Genomic DNA, 22,580 nt, shown 5'->3' with positions numbered 1-22,580 from the left:
GGTTGCTAAGGAAGGGCTTTATAATGAATGTTTGAAAGTACAATAGAATTTTTTTTATATGCTCATTACTTTGGCAAAATTGCAACTTTGCAATGGCATTGCATTCTTGATGAAAACTTGGTTGAGCATTATGCGTTGAACAACATTTTTCAGCTGAGTGCAAGCAACTTTAAATTACAGGCTTTTGTACCCTGCAGTATGGGGTGTCCAATGCCCTTCGCGACGTAGCTGAAATGGGTCGATACAGGAGGCAGGGTAAGACACGCTAAGTGCAGTCCAGCTCTTGCTTTCTAAACGCTCCCTCTTGTGCCCTGCGGGGTGGGAAGCAGCCCTCGCTCGGCTGCTGCCTCGGGCAGTCAGGGCTCTGCCTTCTCCAGGCCGCCCGCCCCGCCGCGCTGGATGAGGGGCAGCCGCCCGCGCACCCGCTCCGGGCAGCCGCCTCCGTGAGCGGCACTTGCCCCAGGCGCCCGCTCCGGCGGCTGGTGCCGGCGTCGCTCTGTGATGTTCTCCGAAGGGCCAGGTACGAGTGGGGCTGCTTCTGCCTTGGGATGGGTCAGCGCCGCTCGATCTTGCCCTGTGTTGAAGCACCACAACATCAGCCCAACAGGAGTGAAACTGGCTGCCATGTTTCTTCTCTCTTGTCCTCCCTCCCTCTGAATCCTGATACTCAGTTGCATTTCTTGTCTCTTGTTATCTCAGAATAAAGAACAGCTAACTAGTAGTGGAAGGCATTTTTCAGAAGACTATTTTGGCCATATACAGCAGTTTTATCACAGTTGTCAGAATCTGGAGACAAGAGTTGATCATGATGCTTGGTCCTGAGGTATGGACAGGGAATAAGGACCCTTTTTTTGACTACTGGGCTTCCTAGGTACCCTGCTGGGATTTCAGCCTCAGCACTCAAAGGAGCGCAGAGCATCTGCTGAAATGGGAAAGGTGCCTCCTCAGAGGACCATCACTTTGACCACTCAGATGTTTGCCGAACTTCTTCTATCACAGGAAGAAAATTAAGCTGCTTTTCAAACTTGTTTGCTTCCCTATATTTGGACAGGCCCAATAAATACTCTTTTTTTGAGAAGTGGCTTTATGCCATGCATTTCTGTGGAAAAAAATTTTTACTGAAGAATGTGTTCTGAAGCTCCACACATTAGATGTTTGTCTTGTGCTGGGCAGGGCAGCTTGAATTTGCCCAGCAGTCCAATTCCACTGTTTTCTTTAATCCTGTTCTTGTAAAATTGTTGTGATCTACTTGTGTGACTCGTCTGTACAGCAAATAGAGTAACATTGTTTATTTCAGGGGTATTCAGTGGCCATAGGGACAGGTACTTCAAGGCATTTGAGACATGCCCCTTGCAATAAAGCATTTAGTCTTGTTTACATATATGAATGTACCTATGCTTAGAAGGTTTGCTAATCTGAGTCCTTCAATGAGAAGATGTATACTCTCCTTTCTTGAATGTATTTTGCTTTTTATAGTTCTAAATTCCTATATTCTCAGTTTGGATCATTATCAAGACTCATTGAAATATTTGGCTTAGAATGGAATATATAGCATCCATTTTTCTTTCTTTTAGAAAAGAAAACATTATGCAGTCCAGATCCTTCATGTGTTAAACATTATTGAGCTCAAGTTCATGTAAATTTGGTCTGAATTTTCACTGTCATGGGTAATTTCTCTTTTCCAATATGTAAATTTTTTGAATACTTTAAAATACTTGGCCACATATTATAATGTTATTAAATTTCTAGGTTGTAAAAGGCATAAGTGTAAGTTTGATGATATTTTGAAACCTATCTAGCTAAAGGTCTTACCTACACGGATCTGCTTAAGTACTCAGTTTAGATGTCATGTGAGGTACTGCCTGCTGTATTTTATGAGTATCTTGAACAATCATCATTAACATAAACTGGAATCAGACTGAAATGCTAGTGCTTATTGAAAAGCATATTTAGGAAGTGAACTGCACCTGCTCTTTATATTGGTATGACTAGGCCCATATTGAAGAAGAAATAAAAGCTTAGAGCTCTATAATTGTAAATTCTGGTAATGAATATAAATATACTTAGCTGCCAAAATCAATTCTAAAATCTATGTTGTTAAATAGAATTTTTTCCCCAAATTTAGATACGTGTCAGATGTTCCTACATCTTGCATTGATTTTAATTCAGACTATGGAGGAATGAATACACTGAACTGTATAAAAATGTTTATATGCAGGCTAAAATATTAAATAGAGGAGGAGACACTGAGAAACGCCTCCAAGAGCTGGGCTCTCTGGGTTAAGTGACAAAGAATGTGCCTATGGCCAGCGGTCACACTCCTATAACATTTCTTTTACTGGAGAATTCAGTTTCCTGAGGCTTGTCAGAAACATGATGTGTGTAAACGGGATGTGTGTAGTATGTGTTGTTCAGCTTGGGTCAGAGTGACAGCACTTTCTTTGTGACCCTCTGCACTCTTAAACCAACCCTCAATTCCCTTCTCTAGATCCTGTTACAAGGCAAAAATCCTGGGATTGCTTGGGAATACACCTTTTCCAAAAGCCCCCAGGAGAACAAGACTTCAGTGAGGAGACGCAGCCACTCGTGGGTGACGGTGCAGTCCGCGTGCTCGGCTACCTGCGGCGGGGGTAGGTACCTTCCCGGCCCTGACCTCCCTTCTTCATTTTAAAGGCAGCTCAAATGTTTCAACACCTCTAAATTTCACACATCTGCATCAGTAGATACAAGAGATTGTCCAAAGCCCAGTCTCTTTTGTTATTTGACAACTTATTACATCAACGAAGCACTTTCACACTTCCTATATAGTTAAGAAAAACAAAAAGAATCTCATCCCTATCTCAGTTAATGTCACTTAAGGTGACCCAATATTTCTTCTTCAGGTCAGTCTTAGCCATGCAATATCTTGCAGTTGATGTTATGAGGGAATTAAGTATGTGCTTTGATGTAGTTGTAATTTGGGAACATAGAAAGATAACAAATAATAAGGAATGAAATGTATCTCTCTGTGGAGAGTAATTGAAGATGAAAATATTATCAAGACCTTTACTGACAGTTTCACCCTGATCCTCTCATTGTTTAATTACAAATATTTGAGTTAAGTCAGGTCACTCTGAAATTCTATACAGGCTAAAGATTTCTTATTACCATATTCCTCTAGGTATTTGATCTGTTCACACCATGTATTTATTTTTCTAAATCCTGGATGTTCTGTCAGTGAAAGTAATCTTAGGATTTAATGAAAGCAGAAAACTGGCATGTGGGAAGTCTTGCCAAATGAATTGAGAATTAAAAATGAAATGCTTTTCAATTGGAGCTGGGTCATATGCCCAAGGTTATATGATGCAGTTATCTGTAATAGCAAAGAAGTGGATGGGCTGCTATGCTCCTGTATTGCACCCCCAGCCTCCCAAAGAAAAAAAAAATCTAGGTGATATTTAGGAATATCTTCCTGGGATATTGTCCATTTTCCTAGCATATCAGTAGACTCCTCATGGGAAAAAGAGCCACTAAGAGTAGAGTGGGTATAAAATATGACAGCTGTATTTTTTCTTGCATCCCTTTAAAAGAAATATAACAGCAGACGTACAAAGGCAACAGACACAACTGTTCCTAATTTGGCTTGCTGTGACCAATTAACCACGTGTGAAGTAAATGATCCATCTCAATTAAAGGATAAATATATAAAATCACTTAATCCCTTAAGGCATTTGTAGCGTTCCCTAATCTGTCCTGCTGCTGGAACTAGAGGTGCAAGAGCTTCCACAGCTCTGAAGTCTGCAAAGACCAAGTGAAAGAACTGCAAAATGTTTTTGCAAATATTAACGGACAGCTTTAAGAATGTACTGCTTGTTCATAACTAAATTGTTTCATCATCAGTAGCACTGCAGAGAGGAAAATCAGCGCTAAAAACACGTTGTCAAATTACAATCTATTTAGTTCAAGAACTGTACCAAGCATGAGCTTGGTCTTGTTTGGTTAAAATTCTTCCCTACTACTTTTTCACTTGCATTTTAAGTAATCATTTATTTGACTATATTTCTTTCTAATACTTCTGTAGGACGCATTACGTCAAAAGCAATTTGTTTAGAAGATCATCGCACGCAAGTTAATTCTTCCTTTTGCGGCCCAAGGACAAAGCCTTTAACTGAAACAAAACTCTGCAATACCAATCCCTGCCCAGCATAGTAAGTGCTCTTTGGTTTTGGACCTTTTCTCTGTGCCTTACGTCTATCTTTGCCAGGAAAGACATCCTCTCTGACAGGCAGGCAGGACTGTACAGCCTGCTCGATGAGCCCACTTTTAGGCTGGAACTTAAAACAGTAATTGTTTTAAAATGTTAGTTGTGTAGGCTTTTGCCCAATGATAATAATAGGAGTGGTATTTCCAACATTGCTAAGCAAGACCTCCTGGGGATTGCTTGCAGCTCTGTCACCATGCTGGGGTTAGCTTTGTGACACCGACTAAATCTAAGTTACTTAGAGGCCTATTCTGCCACCTTTACTCACCTTGAATCAATAAGACCATTTCCTGAGTAAAGTGCTACTCCCCATGTGGCAGCATGGCCCTGGGACTCAGGTTCCACGTATTAGATTAGCTTAAAAGAGCCTTGTGAAGTGTAATTATTGATTTTTGGACAAAGTGTACCGTAGTGCCTTACTATACCAGTAAGATGACTGTCTAAGCCAAATAAATTGTCCGCAATGCTCCGGGTGCCCACAAAAATAAATATGGAGACATTTCCTGTGTTCCTGTGTTAGCAAATGAGATGCAAAGGAAGACACTGACATATAGATAAGTATTTAGAATCCAGCTGGCATAAATCAGTAGAGTTCCTTTAAAAACAAGAGGCTCACTGATTTATATGAGCTGTGGTTGGGGTACTTTGGAAAAAAAGTAGTTGTGTGTTCATATAATGGAACAGTTTCATGTGGGTTAGGATATAAATGGGTAGATTTAAGGGCATACTGGTGGTCTGTCTTCTGCTGTTTCTTTTTTTTTTTTTTTTTCCCCACTTCTGCCTGTCTGTCTTTGCAGCCATAGCATTATTTTAGCTTTATATTAAAGATCAGAAATGCTGCATGATGTTGTACAAGGAATTTGACATCTGTATAGGTGGAAAAATTGAGTGTTCAGTGAGAAAATGAAGATAGTTGCATAGTGGTGCATGGCGACCAAAGGTAGAAGAAATGGGGAAAGCTCTTGTCCTGTCCTCATCTGCTGTCCTTACTCTGCAGTGATAACAGCAATGTGTAGTAAAAGCAATTGGCTGATCCTGTTCCCTTACTTACCTAAAAAGAGCACATTTTATAGTTTAATAGGCTTTCCCTATCTCCCCCAATCCACGAAAGGATGATGGGGTAAAGTTGAAAGACATCTATGCTGTGTAGTGGTTTTGTTTTTACTTAAAAATCTCTAGTCTGCAATATGTTTAACATATTCAAAAATGGTCCAGTAATAGATTGGAATTTCCTGCAAAATTTAAAGATTACAGCAGAGCACACAAAATCCAAGTGGCAAATTGTACAGTGCGACCACAAATGGGTAGAGATAAGGTTTAAATAATGGCAGCATGTCCCATGAGAGCTCCATGTTCCTGCTTCAGCAGTTTCTTTAGATTGCATTTAGCCACATGATTTTCTGAATACTAATTTTAAGGCATCATTGTAGCCAAACACAATCTCTTTATATGTGACTTAGCTTCTGCCAGAAGTATTTTTATCCAGTGGGCTCAATATTGTATAGACAGAAATGTAGGGTCTATGATATTTCCAGGAGATGATTTGAGTGATTTATGGTTTACCTTCATCCTATGTGGCGTTGTGTTGATATAAAGAAGTTACACAAACATGAGCTTCATTTTTATTCCCTCCGTATTTAGATCATACACAAAAATCTCCATTTCTCTTAACTACTGGTCCTCATACACTTTGATGATCCACTGATAGGTGTATCGCTGAAAATACCTGCGTGTCTGTTTTGACATGCAATGAAATATTTTTAGCCTGAATTGCTTTAATAGTCTTACTGTACTTTGCCACGCAATTCATGACTTGATCTCTAAAAAAGTACAAAACCCAGAAAAGGACCATTGTCCCCAAACTGCAAAGAAAGTATTCAAGTCACTAATTCCTTTTCTTAATCCTCAAAATACATTAAATGTATTGAGGAACTACATGTGGGACCATGTCTTAAATCATCAGATTGCCATTGAACCGAAGGGCAGTAAAGCTGATGAGCTCTGCTGAGGAATCTGCCAGAAGCTTGGGGCATGGAGCGACTCCCCTAAAGCCCAGACTGCCAAACAGCAAAAAAATTTAGTACTACTAAATATCATGGAGAAACAAAGCATTAAGCTTAATAACGAGCAAATAAAGAAGTAACAAATGTGGCAACCATAACAATAGGCGGGGGAGGAAGGTGAATAGTAGACAGAGCTACAAGAGTGCCAGTCTTGTGACATGAAAGTGAAGACTTGTAAAGCTCAGCGAGGAATAATTATTGCATGAGAACAAAGAGTTATTAATCTGAGGAGGAACAGAGCTACTATCCCAACAGTACGGACACAGAAAGGCACCAGGACTACACACTGTTTTTGTTGGATTTTGGAGCTGCCAAATCTGGTCATAATTATTTAGATATTTGAGCTAATGAAAGATACTGTTGGATCACAGCCCAGTTAATCTTGGAAAATGGCAGTTTATTAGAGGACATTAAAGCAGGTTTATTGGCCATTCCTCTGTGAAGAGGGGGACTTTTTTGATGGTTTTGGTGAGTAAGCTCTTAAAATGATCATTTTCAGTTGCTCTTCCAGAGCAGAGATATCAAAGCGAGGTAATTTTATGTTGTAGCCTGCATTCTTCCAAAAGGCCTGCAAACTTCCAGAAGTTTGTGTTTCAATATTTCAAATATTTACAATTCAGATAAAAAGAGACTTTCTCAGTTGTTCTGGAATTACATAACTACTGGTTTTTTTTTTCACACTAACATTTCTTTGTCCTAATTGAGACCCTTTATATTTCCCCAGTACTTCTGACGGTTACCAGATTGTGATTCAAGTTTCCTCCTGTACCCAAAAGAGTTTTTCCAAGATAGGCTTTTAATTCATTTTCACAAATTAAAATTTCTTTTGAATTCAGAGAGATATGAAAGAGCAGGCAAATGCAATGATATTCATCTTTCACACAGTGAAAAGAAAAAAACTCTTTTCTGACATGAAAATTTTGTATAGGCAGCTATTTCAGTTGTCACAAGGCTTGTGCTCCCTNGACCACCTATAAGACACCTAAAAAATATAAAGCAAGTGAAGCTGCCAAGCTACCCATAGCTAATGCAGGGAGCCTTTGTCTTTAAAAAGGAATACAAAAAGAGAATAGTTTACATGGAAAGGTTCCTGAAACAGTCCCTCAGAATGGCATTCGAAGCCATAGATTCTTGTGTGTGTTTTAAGTCAAAGATATTAAAACACAGAATAAATGATTCAAGAGCCCCTGCAGATGGAAACTTGGGGGAGAAAAAAAAAAAAAAAAAAGCACCAAACAGGATAGGTCAAAAGTAGCTGGATTTGAAACAAGGACTTTTTTTGTGTGAAATAAATTATGAAAAGTTCATAAAACTGCTATTTTGAAAATTCTGATCTTAAATTCAATGCTTGGTATTTAAATAAGAACTCATATCTTGAGTAATCATTTAGTCATTTAGCATTTCCTCTGCTTTCTTCACTTCTGTTTCTTTCTTCACTTCCTCCCCGGTTGTTATTTATGGTCTGACACTGGGAGCCTGTGAGGACAAAGACCTTTTGCTCTATGTTTGCACAGCATTACACAGAGGTTGGGGACCCACCTAGTGCTTCAGTAATACAAATACTGAGTTGTTTTTAAGATTTTAAAACTGAACTTATCCTAAGTAACTGACAATAATTCTTCAGCCGCCAGGTGCTTTTTGTGATAATTATGGAACTTGCCTGTACCTCAAGTGCAGATTTGCCTAACAACTTTTGTCTGGTTAAAATCATACTTTTTTCTTTGTTTGTTTGTTTTTCAGACTTTACATTATTTTCTGCTAAATATTTTGTCTGAGGACATAAAAATCCTCCAAAACCTAGGGACATAGCTACAGATTTTGAGAGGCAAATTCATTTTTTGTAAACTGAAGAAAGCTAAGGCATGACATAAATATCACTGGACACCGCAGTGACCTTCTCCCGTTTTACAGATAGTATTTTCAATTAAGCTCATATACCTGCTTAAAAGGAATGATGATTTATTTTCCAGATTCCTAGGTTTTCTAGATATCCTGAAACTCTCAATGGCAGTATCACTCTGATCCCCAAGGAATTACAAATTCCAAGTCAGATTTATATACAAGTTTGTTCTAGTAGACAGGAACTCTGAGTAAAGAAGTAGCAGCAGTTTTTCCATTTATATGATTTATACTTCATCCCTATTAAAATGTTCCATGCTTTGAAGATAGATTTATATAGATGATATGTAATAGATTATGTAATTCAGGCTTTCTGATCGCTTGAAAAGATAGCAGTGTATCAGCAGAGCAAGCTAAGCAGAATCACTGAATAAATCCTATGAGAGAGGTGGCTCACATGCATTGATTTTATGAAGTTAATTGGATTCACAGTTTCTAATATATATTTTCTCCTTTAAGCTGGTTGGCAGGAGAATGGAGCATGTGCAGCAAATCTTGTGGAGGAGGGCAGCAGAGCCGCCTCATTCAGTGTGTCCAGAAGAAGACTTTCCAAAGAGAGGAGGTGGTGGCCCATTCCCTGTGTCCTGTGAGCACCCCTACCCAAGTGCAGGTGTGCAATAACCAGGACTGCCCACCTGAGTGGAGCCCTGGACTGTGGTCTCAGGTAAAATGGATAAAGACTTACTTTTTCCTTTGCTGGCATAATGAAAATACTGCCAAAAATCTGCTAAAGGAGATGGAACTGGGACTAATGTTTTGCAAGAGGCTTCACTCATTAAAATAATATGTAAACTATATATTTTTTTTTAACTAGCCTTTATAGGCAATTAGACAGCAGAGCTTGTTGGAAGTAGACACGTCCGTTCCTTTTTACTACATAAAAAAGTTTGATTTTTTTTTTTTCTTCTGGTGTCATAGCTTAAGGCTGTAATGTTTCTTTTTTTTTAAGCCATGAATCTCTCCTTGAGATTAATTCCCACAGCAATATTAACTTTTCTTAGAGATGAGAGGCAGTCAAGAAATAAAGAATCATTTGGGGTTAATTTACATATTAATGAACACTTTTTGAATTATGGGCTGATAAAGTTATGATTTACAAGGACAATACTTCTGTACATTGAGTGTAACTAGTCTAGCAGTAGAGCAGTGCTACACTCAAGGTTGTTTTTTTTAAATTTTCAACATCTTACCATGGCATGAAAGTGAAAAGGAGAAGATGATTAGATACTGAAAAGGAAAGAGCACCGTTTTCAAATATATTCATATGTTCAACCTTTCCTTGATAGCACTAAGTATGCATTTGTCTGTGCTTTAGGCGATACATACCTCAAGTTGGGATTTTACAAAGGAGGCCTCTGAAAAACAGGTCTTCAGTCCTGCTGAAATGTTGTGACAGGCTCGCTGATCAATGCAGCAGATTTCTAAGACTTCTAAGACTAGGAGCTGCTATATCACAGACGCAAATGAGTTAAAAGAGAAAAACAAAACAAAAAAAAACCACCCTTGGTCTCTCTTCATAGATCAGAGCGTCAATTTAAATGTAAAGAGTTTTCTTGTTTGTTTAGGGGAAAGATCATAAACCAGATTTTTTTCAGCAAGCAGGTATTTCTATTGCATCGTCAGTACATCTCTGCTTTCATGAAATCTTCTTAAACCATTTATGGTATGAGACATAGGATTCTGCATTGAAATGTGCCTGTTAATTATTATTAAAAGTAATAATAGGATTAAACTGAAAGAGACTGCAAAATGGTAGAAAGCCAGCAGCATTATCTCAGGTCCATTTTTTTCCCTATTACACCAGAAATTACTCATTAATGTATTTTGTTGCTTGCTAAGGCAATGAAAAAATATAGACTGTGTTTTAAATTAACCCACATTTCTGTAATGTGTATTTATTCCCTAGTGACTTGCCTGAAGCTTCAGTTGTAGCCTTGGCTATTAACACATCTTTTGTCAAACATCTTAGCTGTTTGTCTGAGAGTCCGTCTTGCTGTGCAAGTCACTTGCTATAAAAGTTGGTAATCTACATAAAGAAAACAGACAATACTTGAAAAAGTGGCATATAAATGTTATGTTACTCTCTCTCTCCATATATATATATTTATATGCAAATAGAATTATATTTTTAAAGACTTACAGGTGCTACATAGCACGTGAACTTTGTTTTCTATACTCTTCTCTCATGCCAGTTTTCATTTCCTCTTGCTCTAATGCCTATTTCTTTCCATCACAGTGCTCCAAGACTTGTGGGAGAGGTGTTAAGAAACGGGATGTCTACTGCAAAAGTACCAGTCCTCCTAAGCAGAAAATCTTGCCCGAGAGCATGTGCAGCAAAGAGCAGAAACCCGAATCCCAGCAGCCCTGCGTGTTAGGACGGTGCCCCAAAAACGACCGGCTCCAGTGGGCGGTTTCTTCTTGGGGTGAGGTAGGTGGCGCGGGTACATGGGGGCTCTGTTACTTTGCTAGTCTTGTTTGAGAGCGTTGACTCACGGTGTGCACAGACCACACAGAAGAAACAAACACAACCACATGGGTCTTTACATCAAGCTTTAGTTAGATGTACCCCGATGTCCTTATTTTTCAACAGACCGGGATCTGTATTTCAGTTTACAGGTTATGGACAGGAACATGCTCTCTGTGATTTCAGCTATATAATGCTTTTGCTTTTGTAATTTCACGTAATTAATTTGTACTTTGTTTTTGCAGTGTTCAGCCTCTTGTGGCCCAGGTGTGCACAAGCGAGAGCTGAAATGTGGTGAGAAGAGCATTCATGGGAAACTGATCACCTTTCCTCCAAGAAGGTGTAGGAACATCAAGAAACCAAATATAGACCTGGAAGAAGCTTGCAACAATGGGCCCTGTCCAGTGCACACCGTGTATAACACGATGTCTGGCTGGTATTCCTCCCCTTGGCAGCAGGTAGGAATGAGAAGCTTTCTTGCCTTTCCCTCTCTGCCCTGACTACTTCTTTATCTCCAGCAGTAAATGCATGTCTTGGCTTGTAGACGTGTTCTAAAAAGCATGAGTTTGCTTCTATGCAGCAGTTTAAACAATATCCCCTAGAGCTTGAGTCTATCTCAATGTGCTTGTGATTGTACTGAAAATACCAAAAAGTGCACCAGTGCACAGGTGTCTCCTGCGCACAGCCCTTCCCTAAGGAAGGTCACTCCACTCAGCCACTGAAACCTGATGCAGCTGGTCCATATTCATCATGTATTTTGATGCAGTTCCTTTCTTTGTCCTGGAACTGAAGAATGTCACCCAAAAATGTTGTTTTTGCTCCAGAGGCACTACATTCCACGCTCATTTTCCAACTCTTCCTTCTCAGGCATCTTCAAACTGCATTGTGGTTGAACTGTTACATATCTATACGCACAATATATTGGACCATCTGCACAGATTGTCTGGAATTTCCTAAATACTATGATTAATTATGGGATCAGTCTGCATTTGTTTCTACATTTTTTGCAAACAAGCTTCTGTATTTCTGGAACTTGTCTGCTTTATGAGTCGCATTATCAATGAGACACACATTTAGTAACATTTACACGAACAATGTATGTCTGATAACTAATCAGATGAAAATGATCACATTTATCTTAAGGACAACTTTTCATGAAACACATACAAGTAAAAGGCTTATTCATTTTAAAATATTTCATAGATCTTTCTGCAAATACATTGTATTTTTCCCTAGGTACTGTCATTATTACAGTTCTCACAGGAGTTTTATCTCTGTTCAGACAACAGCATTGGGCCCAGAGGCTCCAAATTCAAAAGAAATCAGTGCAGACGATCAGGAACAGATTTTTTTTCTTAAATGTTCAGTTCATATCTAAGTATCAAAGAAAGTTCTGTATTTTCAGCTGAATCCTTAAATAATCAAACTTTCTGAACAGTTCCACATGGGAAACAGCTGCACAGATCTTTGCAACCCTGGGCCTGGTGGGGATTGCTGAGCATCAGCACATCTGAGCCTGACCTCTCTTTCTTTGAAAGTCTCATCCAAAGCCTGCGAATGTTTCTCCCTAGGATTTTGGGAGCCCTGAGAGGTTCTCTCTAATGAGATGTGGCTTCTTGTTGTTCTCCTCCTGGCAGTGCACAGTGACATGCGGCGGGGGAGTGCAGACCCGCAGTGTTCAGTGTCTGCGCCAGGGGAGACCGGCTGCTGGGTGCCTGCCCCATCAGAAACCCGCAACGCTCAGGGCCTGCAACACCAACTTCTGCCCCGCTCCTGCCAAGAGAGGTAAAGCCTAGCCCAGCCGCTGAAGAAGGCGGCACTGCCGCATCCAGCAAAACTCACCTTGGTCCCACTGGGGATTAGTATTCGGCACACATGACTCTTGTCCAAACTTTCTCAGCTTTACTGTCACTGAAGCATGTCTCTTCTCAAAGAGAACCCTCTGAAAGCATGTAGGACAGTGTAACTGAGACAGGAGAAGATTTTAAAAGGATCTGTTAAAGGAAGCTTTGCCTTTTAGGTTTGACCTGCATCTTTAGACTATCTTGTTGAATCGCATCAGATAATTCTACCCTGGTACTGCTAAATGATTAAAAATAGTGACTTTTGAATTGAGCAGTGAGAACATACCATTTATTTTTGGTGTTTTGAAGTCCACAAACAATCAAACTTATCTGGGGATCTGAATCTAGACTACTTCTCCCAGGCTGAAACTCAGTTAAACTGAATATTTAAATTAAATGTTCCTAAAAAGGAGAAAGTAAGCAATTTCACTGTTTTTATATGCAATTAAATGCTGCTAACAGTCAAAATGCTTCTTTCTTCAAAAGTTCTGTAGTTGAATTTTTGGTATTGCATCCTTTTTTTGTCATGATAGAGCAAACACTCTCCTTTCTCCCCAGCCTCCCTCTGCAATGCTTCATGTCTGGAGTAATGTCTGCTACTAATTTTGGCCTTGGCCTGTTCCTCTCTCTCCTCACATCTGCAGGAGACCTTTCTTCTTTATTATAACTGGGTCGTCAGGCTCTAGAGATCAATTATCTCTTCACTGCTCTCTAACTTTCTGTCTAAACCAGCAAGAAGAGAGGGAACCAGCTGTGCTGGACTCACATTGAAGCAAATCAGTCTACTATCAGCCATGCAGCTCCAGATCAGTGATCACAGTGAAGAAATTAATGTTTCAGGGAGAGTTTGCACACTTCCCTGGACAAGCTGGGTCAGTTCCCTGCCTCTCTTACATGCAGTTACGGTCACCATAACACTTAGCCATCAAACCTAACCGCTTGAAATGCATCAAAATTAAAACAACATAAAAGTAATTGAATAAATGGAAATAAGGACCTGACAGCCTAATCCATATCCATTGAAGAAAGCAACAGAAAGACTCCTGATTTCAATGGCCTTTGGATTAGATTCCAAGAGTAAAGTTTTCAGTTAGTTATACTTCTGTACTGTTTACCTTGCACTCCAATCTTCAAAGGGGACGTAAAGATTGATTAGCATAGCCTCCTCGTTGCTTATATAATGCTTAAAAATAACTTACAGGTAACTTGGGAAAAATTAACAGATGGCAAAAGACCTTGTGCTTTGCATGGTTTTCATCTGCTTTTGATGCCATGGTCAATTCTGTTGGATGGACAATAGGTCAAGTGATACCAACTGTGGTGCTAAGCTACCAGTTTCACCCTTACTGCCACTCAAATGGGAATAGAAACATTGCACTGTTAAGAGAGAAGGCTGCACTGTGGTGTTGAGGCTCTTAATACCTGGAGAACTGGTTAAGAACAGTATTTTCTATAGTTTCTTGCATTAATATTTAATATTACTGTGAGGAATATGTTCTTAAAAATATATAGAAAAAAATGACATGTAAGAAGTTCATGTAAGAAAGCCTGCTTGCTTACGGCGCTGCTGGCCAGAGCAGTTGAAGGAGGGGGCAGTGCTGTGTGAGGCAGCGCTTGCCCTGCAGCTCTCAGCGTGGCCCAGCTGAGCACGCAGGCAGGAGCGGCTCCACTGAAACGCATTTCACTGACCCTGTAAACAGGAGTTCTCAGGGCTGAAGGGAATCTTTTCCCATGCTCATAGGAGACTTCAGACTAGCTATAAATTTTGCTAAATCTCATTTAAATGTCTTACTGCTCTCAGACATGGTGAATTTGTTTATAAATCATTGGTATGAATCATCACTCTGTTCTTTTAAAAAAACATAAGGCATCCACCACAACACGGTAGAAAGGAGCAGCTCTGAGGTATTTTTAAACTTACTGTGCTGCAAATATAAATGATTTGCACATAAAAATAAGTGAAATAAAATCTTAATTGAAAAGTCTGATTTATTTTTGTAATTAAAGGCTGTGCTTTTCAGAAACATTGTCAGCTTCTTTTTCCCATTACAGTTGATTAAGATTTCCCCAAAAGGGCATAGGCAAAGCCCTAAAATCCTGATTCAGGACACCTAACGAACAGAAGCGTTAGGAGAGAGCTGGCCCCGGTCCCTGGCAGAGCCAAATGGAGAGACACAAGTGCCTTGGGCAAGTGCTGGGACCCAAGCACTGGCCCCGAGCACATCAAGTACATGCAGAGCTGACACTTGCCTGAGGCCCAGGAAAACTCCACGCAGTGACTGTGCCGACAGGCCCTGCGGCACCCGAGCAGCTTCATTTGTGCAAGTACTTGGCTTCAGAACAATATTTATAATCAACACTGAGAACAAGGATGACTTTATGTACTCACCAGTGGTCTATTCCCCATTTCTTCCTCTTTCCTTGAGCTTTAATTTGTAACATCCTTAGTTCTTTGATTTTAAGTCTCTGATACTCTTGTTCTCTCTATTAATATAAGAAATTAAAAAGAAACTAGTAATTTTGATAGATGTCTCATCTTTGAATTGAATATTTTTAACATTACCAATGCATTACCAGTATATGGAATTATTCCCTGATTAGTATTACCTCTTAAAAACTCATCTTAGGTATAGTGTGGATTTCTGTCTTTCAGATGATCCTTCTTGTGTGGATTTCTTCACTTGGTGTCATCTGGTACCCCAGCATGGTGTCTGTAACCACAAATTTTATGGCAAGCAATGTTGTAAATCGTGCACGAAGAAGAATTGACAGCAAAACGTTATCTGAACCCTTCAGTGACAGGAGTCTCCTCTTCAATTTATGTTGGAATTAACTTTGCTTTGAGGCAGGACATGGTGCCGCATAAACCACTGACAGAAGAGACATATTTTCCGATGGAATGTCTGAGGTACAGTAATTGGTGCATAAATGCTGAAAAAGGAATGTCTTATTTTTTTCTTTATTTGCTGACCTCACTAAAGTACAGGGTACTATGGATCACTTGAACACAGACTCAAGGGGCAGTTCTTCCTTCTTTACCAGCATCATTTGGCACTGCCACGTGTTAGGAGGAAGAAGCCAGGGCTGGCTAATGCAGAAGACTGCCAAGCGAAGGAGACAACAGGCAGCTGCAGGAGTCAAGGTCCAGCGTGGCAGCAGGACAGACGGCACTACCAAAAGTGTTCCTGTTCACACCTTCTATGCTAATACCCTTCTGGATAAGGAAGCTCTTTACTGCCACTTTTACAGGAAAGACATTCAACGGGCTGGTTGGAGAAGGCAGTCACACGTGTGACCACAAGAAGTAAATGGTGCACTATGAAGATATATGGTGCTTCTCTATTATACTTGCTGCTGGAAAAGCAAGTTTTGCATCATGCTGACATTTTTATTTTGAAGAATTCACTTCCTGCTTTGTGTAGAAACTCAGAGGTGGTTAACTAGCAACTTGAAATGTATTCCTAGAAATACTCATCATTAGAACATTGGGACCTAATATTTCTGTGTGATACAAGTAAAATAGAGTTTCACCTTTCAATTAACTTGAGGAACTCAGATTTGTTGAGCTCAGTGGTTATGTTTGCAACTTCCTAAGCTCATTAGATATAACAGTAAAACTTAAACTTGACATTTTAAAGAAGCAGGGTTTTTTCCCCCTCAAAAGGTAAGTTTGAATGCCACGTAACTGAATAATGTCATCATCTTAATCTCAAAACCCCCTGCAAATTTTGATTCAGCATTTAGTCAAAAGAAATACCAAGAATATGACAAACTTCTCTACTTATTATTCACACAGATGATATGGAATAAAAGAAAAAAACAATGACTTGTGATCTCACCAAATAAAAGCTAATTCTATTTTTTAACATTTTCAAAATACTTCAAAATAGTTCAGAGTCCACAAAGAAAGAAAACAAATGTTATAAACATAATATTTGTAGCCATTCAGAATGGAGATGTGAAGGGACAGTATGTATCAAATGGTACAAGTTTGAAAGTTTCTTCATTGAAAAAATACCCTAACCATTGCCAAACCTGTTCTGAGACAGAGCTGTGTCCTACTGTAATTTTCTGAGGAGTGGCATGAGGGATATATTTATCTAATTCCACCAAATCCCACAGTTTCTTTTGATGAATGTAGCCCAGTTTTACTGCTTTCTAAAGTATCATTTCAGAGTAAGATTAGCCAGCTCAGCACTAATGCCAGACAGTGGCCAGTTAAAATTAGCAGTTCCTTTTGCAACAATTTAAATGAAAAACATGTATCCTCTGGTACTTTCAAGAAATGATGATTGGAAACATATCTCAGCCTCCAGGCTGTCTTGATACTGGACATTGTATAACTAGAACCTTTTTCTAGGAACACTACATTCTTTTGTTTTGTCTTTATAATTGTGCCCTTTTTATTATTTGATGTAAAATAATTAATTTATTAATGCATAGCTTTTCCTTTATATTTCTTTGCTCACTGAAGTGACAACAACTGAGAAGAGAAAATGGTAATGTCACAAAGTATGAATTATGGTGTAAAAAACCCCAAAATATAAGTATAATATTTAATTATTTTATAAGCTTTGTAATAAATACTCTAACAGTGTCATTGTATTTGGAATTGTAAAATTCACAAATAAAATATGGAGGTTATAAGTAAATACCAAGTAATGCAAGTTGTACATGCATTTATTTGCATCTTTGTTGACACCCATACTATCTCTAAGTAAACCATTATCCCATTTTCCTCTGCTGTCTAACTGTCAGATGTCTGCAACTCTGAACCTACCCAATTCTGTACAGCAGCAACAATAAAGGCTGCCCCAAAAAAAGGCCAGATTTGGGGCAGTGCAAACACAGACAGCCCTGACCTCTCTGCCCAGCGTGCCCTTACCCCTCTAGTCTTGTAAGGGGTTAATAGTGGTGGGGAAGCCTCCCAACAGCAGCCTGGAGTGTCAACGGGCCCTCTTGATGAATGGGGCGCAGGTCATTCCTTACAGGCGCTTCATGTCAGACAGCTCTACTAAGGTCATGTGAAACTTGGCTACCTTTGAAGGTCCCATTATGCTGCTAAGTGTGGAATGCACTGCTGGGTATTCCACAGAATAAATACAGTGTAGTTGCTTTTTAAGAGTAGAAGGTGTTTCTCATTTGAATGACCACCCTGCCATTGAGCTAGTGTGGGCTGAGGCCATTTCAGGCATGAAAAGGAAAACTGGCCACAGATTACTTTATATGCACACACACAAATATATATATAGGTAGATATAGATATATAAAACAAACAATAACAAGAAGAATACCACAGAGATACAGCAGCCCTCACTTCTGCAAGACAAAACTGACCTCTCTGAAGACACCAGAAAGCTCTGCATCACAGAGCAGCCCAATAGCTCCCTGCACATATTTATCTGCAAGGTGTCTGCCAAAATAAGATGACTCTTTCAACCAAGCACTAGGTTTTACAGCCTCTCCCATCTGCCTAAGGATACTTACTTTTTCTAAAAGTGACTGAGATCAGATGTTTCCAGGCCATTCCCTCACATAGACACATCAGACCTCCATCTCTTTGCTGGGTCATTTTATTTATTTACTCCCTAGCACCCTGGTCACCTCTCCCACTTGTCACCATCATGCAGATTGCTGGTCACAGCAGGCTCCATGGAATACATGGAGTACCAAGCGTGCTCCTGACTGCCAGCATAATCTATAGGCAACGCTAAACAACACAGGCTGCTCCGGACTGGCTCTCCTAAGTGTTCTGTTGGGCACAACTTGGACTAGTGCTGTAACTAACTGATATACCCGCACAGGCACTCAGACTCTAAATTGCTTTGTGTTCTGGAGGAGAATGTTGGGATTAAAATGAACTGACACTTGTCAGTGAATTACAGCATTGGAGATGGATGTTGAAAGAGGAAATATTGCATAAAAGTACAGCTATTGTGCAGCTGGATCAATCCCAAGTCTGCGACTATTTTATTGCTGAGCCCTCGCAACAATATTTGGTATACAAAGCTTGGCAGTTTCCAAGAAGTACATTGCTGCAAGGCTGACTCTATAAGCAGAATGGGGTCTTTTCACAAAGGAATATCTCCATTTCCTGTAGTCAGATTTCATCACTAGATAAAGGATGTATCTGCCTAAAACTCAAACAGATATTTAATGAATGGCTTGATTGTGTAAATCAAACATAGCTACCTTGGATGCCCAGAAGACATGAAATGTTGGAGACAGATGAACATTTCGTTGCATGCAGGTTTATGGTAACATGATCCACATCCACACTTCCTTTCTGTTTCAACAAATTCATTTCAAAAGCATCAATAAAATAAATTAACATTTAGAACATTCACCTTATCAAATTCAACCCTGCTTAGTGACAAGTGCCTCACTGTGCACGATGCTTTATGCTCGTCATGAAGGCTCAGAGTGACCAGCCCGTAACGAGGCACGCCAGAAGGCAGCGCGGGAGCAGCGAGACCACGGCCACGAGCAGAGGTGGTGCCCAAGGCTCCCTCTCTGCTAGGGCAGAACATCTCCAGAGAAGCTCCATGCAGATAAGAGCTGCAGAGCAAAATACTGGGAATTTATCATTTTGAAAGCAAATCTTCAGTATCACTGAGGTCCGAGAGGAGAGAAAGGCAGCAAGGAAGCAGGGATATGGAGGAATGAATCGGAAATGAGGTGTGCTCAGTGCTGAGGCCTAACTGAAGATAGTGGCTATCACTAGAGGAAGGAATAAATGTGAACCAGTGAAACGGTTAGCCCAGCTGTTAGCAGGAAACACAGAGGCGTGAGTTTCTGGCAAGACAACAAGTCCTCTTTCCACCACAAAAGGTCTGAAATAAGGAGGTATAGCTGCTAGGAAGTACCTTAAAATTCCTCCCTAGTCAATCTCATATGAACATGAGCCAAATCAAGCTGGCTTTCCTGTCTGCTTCCTGCACATTGTGCACTGCTGTCATAGTGCTGTCAATGCCCTGTTCTTCAGAGGCACCCAGGCTGGGGCTGGAAGGGTTTGCTTTGGGATTTACATCCTGCCCAAGTCCCTCACAAATAATTCAAACTTCTCCAAGCCCCTGTCACCACTCAGTCACCCTTAACGCTGCATTGTGTCCTCCCCAGGATTTAAGATAGTCCCTTAACATCCTTCATGTGTCTTGTGCTGCCCAGCACTAATTTATTATGTTATTTTATGACAATCCTCACTAATCCATTTATAATAGCATGGGAAAATTGACACAGTAGTTCATTCAAAAACAATACGAAAAGGTTTATGATAGAAATATTTACTTATTAAATTCTTGCCTATGGAAAGCAAACAGGTTTCAGAGAAACACGTACAGGAACTCCCACACTAGGATCTTCCCCTTCTACCATGGTACCTGAGCTAGGTTTGTCCAGCAAAGAAACCTAAAGCTGTCCCGAGGCCGCAGGCCTCTCCTGCGGGAGCTCAGGTGCTTCCACCGGGAGCTCAGACCTTTGCTAGCTCTGTTCAGCTCACGGTTCAAGCTGACGGCAGGATTCAAGAGTTGCTCTTGTGCAAAACACTCAGTGCCCATCTATGATGTCCTTTCTAACTTCCATTTGCCTTTTAGCATGGGAATGTATTCCAGGCATCCTGATTCCTCATCTCTAGCACTGCAGGAAACTGCAAAAAGCCCCAGGATTCCCATAGGGTTCAAGCAGAGGTGGGCACACCAAAACCAGAATCAGTCAGTTTTCTTTCCATGGGGAAGGATGAGAGAAAATGCCATTAATGTTTTCCCTGGATACAGATATAACCAAGTCTCACAGGAAAAGTCATTCCAGTGCAATATGTTCCCCAAAGCATTAGAACTCACATTTCTCCATTGTACATTCAATGTAACTGTTGAGCAAGTAACGAGTAAATCAGCCCTCTATTTCCCATTATGCACCACCAAAAGTTATTTTCCAATTTTATAAAATAAAATGCTTTAGCTTTCTACAGCTAAAAATCATTTTCAATTTAAGAAGATTTCTATGTTACATTTTTACTACCCAAACAGATGATCTCTCAAATTGTTTCCCAAAAGATACAAATAGATGAATCCTACAAAAAAGACTGTTTCTAGATTGTGTTAATGATGTCACTAAATTTACACATTTCACCCTCCAAAAAGAAAAATATTAAATTCTGAGCTTGTTCAACTCAAATAATTTAACTGTACCTCTTCACCTGTATCTTTCCACCTATAGATAATACTTTAACCGGATCAGAAAATGTCACTTCTAGCCACCACTACTGCCCGTAAGCAGAAAGGTCATTAGCTCTTTTTTAAGAAATACGCTGTGAATGCAGAATTGCCCAGTAGTACCATGATTTACCATTATCTCTGGGGAAAAGACAACCAACATAGACAGTAACAGGCTGCAAACACAGCTCTCCAATTAGATGTGGGATATACTTCACCATGTATCATTTACCACAATTCATTTTTGAGGGTTTTGGTGTCCACTTCTAAAACACTAGTTGCAAAACCAAAACTGCCTATCAACAAACTGAGACAGCTCCTTTGAAAAACATTCAGCTATTGCATGAGATTTTAAGCGGGTACATGAACTGCTGTGATGTGCAGTTACACTGCAGGCTCTCAACTTGACTGCAGTTGTGTTTTGTGGCCGGTTAACATCTAATGCTGACATTATTTCAATGGCCACAATGGAAGTTGTACTGACTATCCTGAACCTAAAACCAGCTCATTGTTCAGAAAGCTGTTCAGTTTGCTCAACCATCACAGTCTACTTCTCCGTAGCTAGGCTAGACCTGCATTACATTAACCATCTTGATTCAGCAATACACCAGCGCAGCTCTCGGGAATCTGATATAAAACACATAACTCACTAAGACACATCTAACATCTGGCACATTAATCAGCCTTTTTATTTATTCCTTAGCACAGTGATTCTACACTCAAACTTACACATTTCTGAGAATCCTGTTCAGTTTCAGCAGTCATCTTGCTGTGTGTAAGGTAAGTTGGTGCTAAATCAGAGGCCCTGTCTCCATGGCACAAGGAGGCTGGTTCTGAACGGCGCTGAGAAAACTTCAACTGGGGTAAGTGGCTAGAAAACCGGGAGTTCACAGAACTGCTTATGCAACAGGAATGGAGGATGCCAGAGCTATAAATTAAGGTTTGAGATTACAAGTTTTCTGAGCTGTGACCTGTTGTGATCAACAGCTGGGAGGCTGAAGGGAGGCCAGACTAACTCGGGTTTGCTACACGGTATTTGCATAGCATTGAATTTGACCCAGGCCTCACTGTTCCTGCTGGTCTTCAGCATGGGGCTAAGAATGTTTGTGGTTTTTTTTTTTTTTTTTTTTCTCATTTTGAAGCATAACTTGGAAGCACAGAATGGGAGGGAAACCGTCTCCTGCCTGACAGAGGGCAGGGATGAGAAATGCTCCAACTCTTTTGTTCTTGCTCTAGGGTAATTTGCTCACTCTTGCTACACCTACTGCTAAATGTATGGTCGAGGAGGAGGATGTTTTTACAATCAGTTAGGATCATCTGGACATTTTCAAACACACTCCTGGTAGTACTGCACATATTTTAACCTTTCCAATAATCCTTCTGTGAAGTGTTAGGCTTTGAGTCTTTGATCTCAAAAAGTGTCAAAGCTACTATAGCTTTGTACAAAGCTACACATAGTGCCTTGCAGCTTCTGGTACCTGGCTAGGGAGGGGAGAAGGAAAGGGAACACAATAGCAGGCACTTTAGCTTCATCTTTACACCTGAGACACAATAGCCTCTCCTCTTGCAGCCACAGACCAAGTGACACAGCCCTTTGACCATCTTTATGTATTCAATACATCACTACTCCTTCCTTGATCAGTTAAATCATTAATTTTATTTGGGGAAGGCATCAACTCTGACCTCATGTCTACATGGAGTCCAGCACAATGGGACCCGCTTCTTGGCGGTACTGATGGCACCGATCTGCTGACAGATGGCAACATAAGGAGACGTTACCAATTGTGGTGGTCTTTGGGATGAGAACAGATATTCCTACATCAAGACAGATCCTAGAAGTAACACCTAAACTGTTTCTAT

General features: G+C 40.1%; 1 protein-coding gene across 1 annotated transcript in view; it reads left to right on the top strand.

Moving 5' to 3' along the window:
• The window catches only part of ADAMTS18 (ADAM metallopeptidase with thrombospondin type 1 motif 18), a gene marked incomplete at its 5' end in the record, with an annotated part of 66,481 nt that extends 50,279 nt beyond the window's left edge, over positions 1-16,202 (top strand). The window contains 7 exons of the mRNA XM_026036554.1: positions 2,489-2,630; positions 4,061-4,187; positions 8,662-8,866; positions 10,439-10,630; positions 10,912-11,124; positions 12,304-12,451; positions 15,164-16,202. Coding sequence (XP_025892339.1) covers positions 2,489-2,630; positions 4,061-4,187; positions 8,662-8,866; positions 10,439-10,630; positions 10,912-11,124; positions 12,304-12,451; positions 15,164-15,279 — 1,143 coding nt within the window. The remainder of the gene's footprint in view (positions 1-2,488; positions 2,631-4,060; positions 4,188-8,661; positions 8,867-10,438; positions 10,631-10,911; positions 11,125-12,303; positions 12,452-15,163) is intronic.
• Between the last annotated feature and the right edge of the window lie 6,378 nt (positions 16,203-22,580).

Source organism: Nothoprocta perdicaria, unplaced genomic scaffold (genome assembly GCF_003342845.1).
Source record: "Nothoprocta perdicaria isolate Ctin4 unplaced genomic scaffold, notPer1 scaffold_18, whole genome shotgun sequence".
Classification (NCBI taxonomy): Eukaryota; Metazoa; Chordata; class Aves; order Tinamiformes; family Tinamidae; genus Nothoprocta; species Nothoprocta perdicaria.
The sequence above is the reverse complement of the archived record's forward strand: the minus strand, read 5'-3'. Positions and strand labels throughout refer to the sequence as shown.